Source organism: Cebidichthys violaceus, unplaced genomic scaffold (assembly GCF_023349555.1).
Source record: "Cebidichthys violaceus isolate CVI_PGR_0920_01 unplaced genomic scaffold, fCebVio1.0.p SCAF_22, whole genome shotgun sequence".
In the NCBI taxonomy this organism is placed as follows: domain Eukaryota; kingdom Metazoa; phylum Chordata; class Actinopteri; order Perciformes; family Stichaeidae; genus Cebidichthys; species Cebidichthys violaceus.
Genome location: NW_027176395.1, coordinates 5,539,782 through 5,551,295, shown reverse-complemented (window position 1 = coordinate 5,551,295; position 11,514 = coordinate 5,539,782). Strand labels below are relative to the sequence as shown.

The following is an 11,514-nucleotide window of genomic DNA, read 5'->3' as shown; positions in this document are numbered from 1 at the left end:
CTTGCATTGGAAAGGAGGAGTGAAAGTGGGCTGGTGATGAATTATTTCTTAAATCTCTTCCCACCACTATCTTCTCTCTCCATCTTCCTTCCTTTTCTTTTCCTCCTTTTCTGCTCTGTTCGCCCTCCACTCTACTTCTCAACCCCCCCCCCAATCCTCCTTCCTTCTTTCTTCATCTGATGCAAGGCTTCTCTCTGTTTGGCAATACCAATGTTATAGTCGATGAACTTCCTCCTCCTTAATGAAGCAAGACCTGCTATTGTCCAGATTGTCCGACGCGGTCTCACAGAAATCCGTGAAATGACCTCGACCTGTTAACAGTGAATCACGTGGTGGGCACCACGGAAACAATTCAACGTTAGATTTAGACAATTTATTAGAGTACAATAGGGCTGCTCAGCGAAATGCAGTTTGTAGTCTCATTTGGCTACACAAGAAAAAACCCAAATGTATATTATATGTCGGTACGTCAGCTGATACTTCTGCATCTCTTCCCAGAAGGCAGCAGCTTTTTTAATATCATTTGAGCTCTTTACAGACCGCTGTTGTCATCAATGTTACAAACACGTCACGAACGTAACTTGACAATAACTTAACACTTTGGGACACAAACAAAGGTCTCGTGGTTGAAAGTCCTGACTTTATTTGCCCCATCCACGTCCTGTCCCGCCCTATATGCTCAAAGTAGTCTTTCTCACTCTTCACACTACGTCACTAGCTCTGAGCGTTGCTTAGTAACGTGGATGCATTTAATGTGTCCACCATTAAAAAAATAAAGAGAGTCTTCACTGAATTTGCATTGGCGTTGCTTCCGTGGTGCCGACTCATCATTTCATCACGTTGCGTTCCACCACCACGTAATGCATGCCCTGTTAACAGGTCATGGTCGTTTCACACATTTCTGTGAGACGGGTTGGGAAGTCAGTGGGGTAACTGTAACAAGCAGGGATTGGTTGATTATATGTGACAGGTGGGCAGTGTCCTCCGTGATGACCCGCCAGAACCAGATCCCAACTGAGGACGGCGGCCGGATCACTCTGGCCCTCATCCCCCTCTGGGACATGTGTAACCACACAAACGGACTGGTAAAGTCTTTACCTCACGCTGTACTTACATACACTACTGTTGTTTTGATTCACATCTGAACGTATTTATTGAGTTGTTGCTGACCTGCAGATCACCACCGGCTACAACCTGGAGGATGATCGCTGTGAATGCGTGGCCCTGCAGGACTACAAGGAGAACGAACAGGTCGAGATACTATTACTCCTCATACTCGGGTCTTTATTGTCTCAACTGCTATTGATGTTGGCAGCAAAGTAAAAGAAGGAGAGACGGAGATGAAAATGATCATTTTAGTGTTGTTTAAAGGTCAGTCAACCTTAAGGGAGCCTGGGTGGAAGATGTTGCTAACCTCGGCGTTACCCTTCTCTTTAATCAGCCAACACTAGACATTGGCTTGGTTTTTTGAGGAGTTGCAGCATATATTCATAGACAAACAGCCCAGACTGTACATACACTGCACGGCAACATTCACAGCGATAACTTTATTGCTTATTTCATACTCACCGTCACACTCGCATTCTCTCTCTCGCGACCCTAAAATAGTAGGAGTGACAAGATTACATTTTTTTTCTTTTCTTTTTTTATTTCACATATTTTGACAAGGAGCCTTACAATGTGTCGTTAACACTGACAAAAAAAACCATTCAGACTTACACTCGACACATTTCCACCTCAGCGTGTCTTTTTCATACTGCATATGTGAAGAAAGTGTTTCCAGAGAGAGCTGTGTAGTTTGATAATTGTCTTGAAGTGATATATTTAATATGCTGTGTATTAATAGCTCTTAAAAGAAACTGCCATCAGGACAGTTGATGATAATGTTGTTGATGCTGAGGATTTATTCTTCCTATAGATTTACATCTTCTATGGCACACGATCCAACGCCGAGTTTGTCATCCACAACGGCTTCTTCTTCCAAGACAACGCCCACGACAGAGTGAAGATCAAGCTGGGCGTCAGCAAGAGCGAGCGCCTCTACGCCATGAAGGCCGAAGTTCTGGCCCGAGCCGGCATCCCAGCGTATGTCCAACTCCTCCTTTTTCTCACAAGGGGGTCCACGACAAACAGTCCCCCTCTTTTCTTTCTAATAGTGTCTGCTCTCAGAAGTGAATGAATCTGCAAACTCAGCTTTCAATATAGGTCAAGGAGAGCTTCAGGTTCATGATGAACTCCATGCACCATTCATGTAGCCGGGGTGCACTTCTGTCTTCCGACAGTAGATCCACAGTAGGCCCTCCCTTTTGGCGTAATTGAAACGCATAATATAAATGTTGCAGCAGATTTCTTTTCTTTTCTTTTTTTCTTCCCCACACCACCAAGTATGAATTTGCCATCCGCCCCAACACTTTAATCACCAAGAAGCTTAATCATTTTATCATTAGCCCCTTAATTGTATGCAGCATTCTCTGCCCTGCAATTTTAATCAGACGCCTTTTAATCTCTTATTGATGACAGTCTAAATCTTAACAGTGGAAATTAAATGAAACAATCCCTGTTGTTGCCGCGATGCTCTATTAAACTGACAGATATGCTCATAGATCATTTTCAAAGGAAATGGCAACCGGTTCAGTGTCGGGCTTCGCTGAGATGTTGAACGGCTGCTGTCGTCACTCTTTTCACTACATGGAAATCACTCTTTTACTAAATGTAATTTAGTAAGCATATTTGACAATTCATTTTCACATTTGTAACTTGCTTTTCTTGCCAAGTCCACAAAAACACACTGTACATCCTGAGGAATATTTCAAACAACATTTCTATTATGTTTAGAGACACAAGAGTTTGATTTATTGGAATCGGTTGTTGTGCAGGCCGAGGTGGTGTCCTCAGTCGTACATTTTAAACTTGCTGTTGTGAACATCAAGATTATTTGTGTGTAAAAGCTTCAGATTTCAGATTTGTTGCTTTTTCTTCCTCTTCTTCTTGTTTCTCCTCTTCTCTTTTTAAAAAGATCCCTGTACTCCAAAGTAAGAGACAAACTAACTAAACAAACCAAAAATGATAGATTTGGCCGAGGGAAGATCTTGAACAGTTATTGTATCGTATTTTTTGTGTCTGCATCCTTGTCATTTCAAACAATAATATAAAGAAACAGTTCACCATTTTGAGAAATACGCTAATTTATATTCTTTTCTTGAGGATGATGATTTCAATCTCATGCTGAGATTTAGCTTGGTTAAGCATAGAGACTGTAAGCAGGGGTGATTTAAATGGGAGTTACACTGTGGTAGTATATAATGGTGGCAGTTTATTATTCCGTCCAGCATTCAGATTGCCTGAATCAGTCGATAAACACAGGTATTAGATAAATAGATGTACTTTAGTTAACCCAAATTGGGAAATCATTGTGTTACACAGGAACAGTAAATACAAAGTAAATATAGTATACATATCAACACTAGAGATATGTATCTATAGAATACACAATATAAAGACTATATTAGAATACACTATAAATTTAAAAATATAAACGTAGGATAACATACCATATGTATATAAGTGTGCAAATTAGTTGCAGTTTTTTAAGAAGAATTAAAAGTCGACCTCTTCCTTCCAAAGTCGATCACCATCTCCCTGGTCTTGGCCACGTTCAGAAGTAGATGGTTTCTGCCAGCCCACTCCACAAAATCATCCACCAGTGCTCTATACTCTCCTCCTTCCCCTCACTTATACACCCAACCAATGCAGAGTCATCACAAAACCTCTGCAGGTGGCGTGACCCAGAGTTGTACTGAGAGTTTGTGGTGTTTAAGTTAGAAAGGAAGGGAGACAGCATAGTCCCCTGAGGAGCCCCAGTACTACCAACCTCCATTTCAGACAAACTGCTCTGTCTCTCAGCTGAGAGACTAAAACCTGTTGAAGAAACGATTCAGCTCATTTTCCCCGCTGGTTGTCTGTCTCTTACCTTGAACCCAATGATTTCCTTCTTTCCAATCTACACATCCCTTGTGTTGTTCTGCTGGAGGTCGGCTTCCAGCCCCTCCTGTAGAAGTCCTTGCATTCCCTCATCTTTACCCTCAGGTCACGCTCTATATTCCGCCATCTTCTATGTCCCCACACCTGAAGGCTTTCTTCTTCTTCTTCTTCTTATGAAGTACTTTCAGGTCAGAACTAGTTAGGTATCAAACATGGCAACTTCAATATGACAACAGGACTATTGGAAGCTGCACTCTGCATCACTGCTGAGCCAAGCTCTCCGTTTCCCACTGTGCCCAGTCTTTAAGCTAAGCTAGGCTAACCACGCCCTGACTCCAGCTGATTGATATCAATCTTCCCATCTAACTCTGAGAAAGAAAGCGAATGAGTCCATTGCCCAAAATGTTGAACTATTCCGTTAAGTTCTCGCTGCAGCTGCTCCGAATGTTTATAATATTCTGCTTATTGTGCTATAGGAGTAGTCTCTTATAACATATCCTACATGTGCTATATGTAAACAATTCACATATTGTCTTTTTGATTCTTGGATGTGTATATATTGACTTTTTGTTAAAATGTCGGTTTGTATGTTTTGTTTTCAGGTCCTGTATCTTTGCTCTGCACTGTAATGAACCCCCCATTTCAGCCCAGCTCCTAGCCTTCCTTAGAGTCTTCTGCATGACAGAGGGTAAGACACACACACACACACACACACACACACACACACACACACACACACACACACACACACACACACACACACACACACACACACACACACACACACACACCCACACACCCACCCACCCCCAGCAGCAGCAGGACATTCCCCATGGAACCTCAAAGCCACACAACATGGCAGCCTACTCTAAAACTAAACACGGCACAGTTTCCGATGATCCTCCGAGACTGTTGTCGAGTGACTGCTTCCTCCGCGCATCAGCGGAGGAGAAGAGGCGGAGAGACGGTGGAGGTAGAAGGGAAAGAGCAAGGCCTGTCCGTTCCTGCGCTGGTTAATTGATCAAGGCAGGCCACCAGATGTGTGGAGGGAGCGATCCACCAGGGGATTTACAATATTCATCGGCATGTATGCAGAATGGCACCGGCGTCATAAATCCCAACCACACAAGGCCACATCCTCGTCTGTCACGGGGCTCATCTTCAGGACCCGCTTGATATATTATTCACTTTTTTTGCTGCATGTTAATTTTTAAACCGGCTCGCCTTTGGATGTGTGTGCATGGGGAGGAGGTATCATCTTTTGCTTGCTTGTGTGTTGACATTTCTTAACAGATGTGACATGATGGAATACTGCGCACACACAAGCAGGGAGCTGTAGTTGGCCTTCCCATGTAACAAAGCCAAGTTTACATTTATTCTCTCCATCTGTTGAATGACCAACCGAGTTTAACTCTTGTTTCCTTCTAGCTTCTTTTTCCTTTTGTCTTTGCTGATCCTGCCCCAGTTCAGCTACAACTTTTTCAAAAATGATCTCAAAAACAATCTCTTCCTGCTTCAACTTTGCTTGTGAAAATACAAACATTGGCTCCTGTGCGTGCTGTAAATGGTTTAGTCTGACGTGGGAAATCATACCGGCTGACAGGCTTTAAGAATAACTATAGAAATAGCCAATCTTCTCTGATGTTGCTTTGTTTCATAACCAGTCCAAAGTTCCCTGTAGTTACTCTAAAGAGAGCGCATTAAAGAAAAAACGGCTACTTGTTTAATTTGAGCCAATTGTTGCCTTAGCTCAAGCAGTAAATGGAACCAGCCATCCGATCCTTGCCCTAGAGACGATACTGAGACGTGTGTAGCATTACTTCACAGAAACCTTATGGAAGGGGGGGGGGGGGGGACTAGTAGCTAATATCTATTTGAAAAGTGTAAAAGTTGCCCTGCCTACAACTCCAGAACTATTGTATACATGCTGTACTACTAGAAGCATCACAAAGGCCTTGTCTTTGTAGTTTAATTGTTCACCAAACCCTTAGTTGCTGGCGTACAATTCATTGGAAGGTGTATTGTTTCTTGGAGTATCATCTTCTGCCAATGTTGGTGTTGTCTCTCTTATTGGATCTGTTCAAAGTTGGATCAGGTCTTATTTCAGGTTTATTTCCGAGTATCATCAGGACCATTTCAGATTGGGTCTGTGAAAAGGTGAATTTGTCATTGGTCTGTTTGTGATAAGTTCCAAAACTTTGGACCCATGAAGACCTCTACTCTGACAGCAAAGAAGTATGGCTCCAAAATTATTTTTTAATATGCAAAGAAGTAACCAGCTGCTTTTCTGTAAATTCAAGTTTTTTGATCCAATAAGCTCAAAGTTGCTGGCCTTCAGTCCACTTCTCATATGACTTGCAGGGGTGTGTTTATTTAATTACATTTTTTGAAGAATGCTACCATTCGTTGTGATTTCAGAGGAACTGAAGGACTACCTGCTCGGAGATCGTGCAGTCAATAAGATCTTCACTCTGGGCAACAGCGAGTTCCCCGTCAGCTGGGAGAATGAGATCAAGTTGTGGACTTTCCTTGAGACCAGAGCTGCTCTGCTGCTCAAGACCTACAAGACCACTTCACAGGTCAGTTGTCTGGATTTTGAGTTAGGTTTGAAGGGTCTCAAGGGCTCAGTATGGTTCAATCATACAAAGGTTTGATGGCCACAATCAAGCACATGATTGTTGGATTGAAGATTCCGGAAAGGTCACATAAATTGAAGGATGCAGCTACCCCAATTCTAAAGTCCAAAAGGTGTGGGGGCGAGTGTTTTGAAGATCTGACGAGCACTTAGTGAATGTGTAAAGTTGAATTTGTTATTTTTTACCTTCTTATGAACTTTTGTCATCTGCCCCTCCCTCTTTCTTCCCATTTTCTTAACATATTAAAAACTGTCCCGGTCTCCTCCAGGAGGACTGCTCCATGCTGGAGAAACCCGATCTATCTCTCCATGCTCGAGTGGCAATCCAGCTTCGCCTGGCCGAGAAGCAGATCCTGGAGAAGGCGTCGGACAGCGGACGTGCCAAACGTCTGCATTTTGAGAAGAAGCTGGAGGAGGGCGCTCCCTTGCCTCGGTACGAGGAAAGCGATATCGCGTTGCTGGAGAATACTGACGCGGATGCAAAGCTTCCCATCATCCTTCGTAAGCTTGAAGAGGTTGAAGAAGGCCGGGAGATGCAGGTGGAGGAGCACAGTCACCTCCTCAATGGGGAGAAGGATGTGTATGGTATGGAGATGGAGGCTAATGGTGAGCCAGTACAGGAGGAGAGTCAGGAGAAGGTCGGAAAAGATGTTTACTCAACTTTGGACTCAATTGGAAGTTCAACCCAGAGAGGCCAAAGGGAAGAGGCCGACCTAAGTGACAGTCGAACTGAAGATGATCCCAAAGAGAACAGTGAATAAAGTGATTTCACTTAATGCCCATTGCCCATGCTATTTATTTATTTTTGTGTCTGTTAAATGACTCAGAAATAGAAAAGCTGAAAAAAATTGAATTTGAAGTCACAGAAGATTTCAGACCAGCGTGTCTTTTCTTAGTTTTCCGCTGCTGAACTTGTTTAAAAATGCTGCCAGTGTGTCCCTCAGCTTTTGCTGCGAACTAGCCGCTCTTTTTTTTTTTACATTTGAAACTTTACATTAAAACAGCTGGAATAGAACGAAAGTGAGGGGGGGGGCACTTGCTGGTTCCAGATAATTTTGTTAGGGGCAAAGAAAAAAAACAACAACTAAATGGAGTTAGATGAATGTTATCTCCACAAAGCCAAAATGTCTCTTATCTTGGTTGGTTTATTACTGCAGTTTGTCTCCATGTGTCTCCCGTATGCTTTGAGTTGACAATCGTATTTTCTCCAGTGCATTTTGGGGCGTGCTGCTCAGTTAAGACCATCACTGCCCTCTACTCCTCTTTTCTTCTGGATGAAATCGTTTCAAGCAAAACATAAAATGATCAGTTTATGAGAACACTTGTTTTCCATTGATGGTGACTGTTATGATTTTGGCATGACAGGTCAAAATAGAAGATGGGGTTTTGCTTTCTTAATGGAAATGTTATTTTTTAATTAAATTGTACATTTTCCATCATTACTTAGTTGCAGCCCTCATTAAGAAACATGGAATAATGTTTTAAGAAGTATATTTATGAAATGTACCCAGTTTACGTTGCAGGGATTATTTGCGGATGTCCCTCAAAGAGAGGGAGGAGTGACCCAGTGATCACTGAGAAAGCCATATGCTCCGCTGACGACGCAGTGAGACAGAAGACCATGACAGGTTTTGTGAGTTCTCCTGTTGGAAGTTTTTTGCTCAAATGAATTTCAACATGACACTTTTTGTAGGAAAAATACGGAAGCAGTGTCAGTAGGTTGTTACTCTTAGTTAGTTTAATCTGTCAGAGAGTCTCTCACAGTCAATACATCTAGGAGGGAAACATGCAATTTTAGCCATAATTTCTATCAGCCTTCTTGTTGAAGATGTGGTTCTGGGTTCTTCCAGTTAAACCCATTTACACAAACTACTAATTTAGTTTTTTTGAAAAAGTAAACTTAAATTAAAGCATCATAACCTGGATTGTCCATTAACTCACCCATGACTTTGCTCTACTACAGTTATGCAGAGACACAGGTTTGTTTATAGTGTGACTGTATGTAGCTGAATGGCAATGCATGATTGATATAGAATGACAAAATATTCTCAAGTCAAGGTCCACGGAGCTTTTGACCACATTTCAGTCTTGATGAACATCTAGTTGTTGGTTAAGGTGTCCTCACATAACTTGGGTCAGGTGATAACAAGTGGTTGTATGTAGGGCTGCTCCCTAAACGGGGATGATTCCAATCATCCGTTGAAAAGACCTCGAGTCGACTCTCATTTAGTTGAATCATTGCACTTTTTGCATTTGCTTCAGCGTACGCAGCATGGCAGCATGGCAGCATGGCACGCTGTAAACCTTTTCCTGACTCTAGCAGGCCTTCGTGTCTCCTTGGATGTCCTCTGTCTTTCTGCAGGCGTCCACTGACTCCATGACTTTGACCCCTTCCCAGTCCACTTCTCAGTCAGTGGTTGTCTGGAGAAAGATCAAGGAGGACATTCACATCACACACCAGAGACTAGAGAGGTCACCTTCTCCAGCTATATGCAACCACCTATCATGTGATCAAAGTACTGTTGGTCACATGATGACATCTAAACCAACCCTAGCGAAACTGAGCCGATGTGGTTGAAAGCCCCTGAAAACACTAGTATACGCTTTAATACCCTCGGGTGAATACGGAGTAGAAATGTTTCACTACAGCTTCAGTAAAGCTTAGAAGGAAATGATAGCCAGAACTATAGAATTAAGATTATTTTTCTGATTGCTTGGTGGTTCTAAATGTAACTTTCTGTAGTATAGTATACCGTTTGAAATTGGTTAAACAGAGTGAACCATACACTACTGTTCATAAATAGAATTGTATTCAACTGACAGACTCATTGTTAGTAGGGTATTTTAAGATGCTAGTGTAATGGATAAAACCCAGACTACTGTCTCACCTTACTGTGTAATTCTAAACTTCTTCAAAAACATTGCATCTCTTTGTACCTGATCTACTGTGACTGTCGGTGAACCTTGACCCTGGCCTGGTGATTTTAACTGGACCACCATGTGACTTGGGCTCACTCCTAGTGAAGGCTTGATGGTGGTGGTGGTGGATGATCACTGCCACAGTGTTCCCTCTTCAAGTGGTATGCATAGATATGACCAAACCAAAAGGTTCGGTTTACCTTGGGTCAGATGTTCATGATCACTTTGTACTACACCATGCTCTGGTTTTGTATCACGTTTGAGGTGTCACTCGTCTTTCTGTGGCTCGAGCACTTTTCCATCACAGATCTGTATTTTTTATGCAATCATGTTCTTTTAACAACCTTATTGGAATCACGAAGTCTGCTTGTTGCTTTTCTAAAAACATCTGCACTATTGTTTGTGTGTGTGTGTGTGTGTGTGTGTGTGTGTGTGTGTGTGTGTGTGTGTGTGTGTGTGTGTGTGTGTGTGTGTGTGTGTGTGTGTGTGTGTGTGTGTGTGTGTGTGTGTGTGTGTGAGAATGTAAGAGTATGTGTGTACCCAGCTCCATAGCTTAACCATAGACTCAACAAGTCCTGTGCTGGTGTATTGTTCTAAACTCAAGCGGACTCTTCACCATTTCACCGTTTGCAGTAGTTGTGGGTTTCTGTAAGCATAAAAAGATCCAGAGTCTACAGTAAAGCCGGAGCTGATAAGGAAACTTGTCCTGAAGCTGTCAGAGATTAAACTTCATCTCACTTCTCTCCTCTTGTGTTTAATGTTGTTTTCAAACCAAGCCATATCCTCCTACAGACACCAGGTCATCGGCCTTCTATTATTCCTCTCCTTTCTCCTTTTGTTGAGGTGGAAAAGGTTTATTTAATGTATTTCCCCCTTCTTTGCCCCCCTGGCCCTATTACCAATTTATAAAAGAAACATTATCTTGAATCATTTAATTCGGGGCAATTAAATTTTGAAATGCTCCATTCATAATGCATGGCTCTCTAAGATAAAACCCCTTTAATCCTTGAATATATTATAATAATGGGCATTGGGGTGGGCAGTGGAGAGCGAGGAATGTCCAGTATTGTTAGTACTCGCTGTGTCAGTGCTGGGAGCAGGCCTGGGACCAGCACTCCCAAGTAATCCTGCCCAATGAATTATAAACTGCCATCCATATTAATATACAATGGCAGCGGCCCGTCTCATTGTGGGACGGCACCGAAGTGTTTACCGGTGTCACGCTGGTGATGCTGGGCGGTGGAGGGGTCAGGTTAGAGCGCTCACGCTTTCAGAGAGGGAGCGTGAGATTGAAGGTGATAGACGGATGCATTGTTAGATTGCTTTCTGCCATCTGCTCGTTAACTGCATTAAGACCAATGCTTATTGTCTGAGTATTGTTTAGGTTACTTATTCTAGTACGTTGCAAAAGCCACTTTGTTTAGTCACATGTGTTTTTAAGCAATTATTTAATTTCTAATAACCATCTGGCAAGGTAGGCACATGTTCTTTTAACTTCTGAAACATATACAGCACATGATCTGGTAAGATCAGGTTACTGGTTTCTCCAAATATTTTGAGGAAAAAAAAGTGTCATATTATAAAAGGAGTCTTATATGACAAAATGGTCATATTTAGAGAAAAAAGGTCAGAATATTGTGACTTTTTCCTCATAATCCATTGTTTTCTTTTAATATGAGAAAGTAAGAGTATATGGTGAGATAGATAGATAGATAGATAATCAGAGAAGCTTTGTGTCTCATCATCATGTACATAAGCTTCTTCTGTCTTTTTTTAAGCCCTCCTTTTCTTAATGCTATTTTAATAGCTAAAGTTAGCAACAGCTGAATCCAGCACATGTATACATATTAACACAGAGCTTACTTAAACTACCCAGTTTTACTTTTCATCAATCAATATCAATTCTATTAATTTGTAAAGCCCAATATCACAAATTTGCCTGAGAGGGCTTTACACTCTATACAGCATTACAGGGTTAC

The 11,514-nt window shown here is 42.0% G+C and overlaps 1 protein-coding gene across 1 annotated transcript in view; it reads left to right on the top strand.

Annotated features, from left to right (window-relative positions):
- Positions 1–10,276, top strand: part of setd3 (SET domain containing 3, actin histidine methyltransferase) — a 23,622-nt gene extending 13,346 nt beyond the window's left edge. The window contains exons 8-13 of the mRNA XM_068718138.1: positions 971–1,085; positions 1,177–1,251; positions 1,919–2,085; positions 4,584–4,669; positions 6,400–6,560; positions 6,886–10,276. Coding sequence (XP_068574239.1) covers positions 971–1,085; positions 1,177–1,251; positions 1,919–2,085; positions 4,584–4,669; positions 6,400–6,560; positions 6,886–7,377 — 1,096 coding nt within the window. The 3' untranslated portion in view covers positions 7,378–10,276. The remainder of the gene's footprint in view (positions 1–970; positions 1,086–1,176; positions 1,252–1,918; positions 2,086–4,583; positions 4,670–6,399; positions 6,561–6,885) is intronic.
- The last annotated feature ends 1,238 nt before the right edge of the window (positions 10,277–11,514 follow it).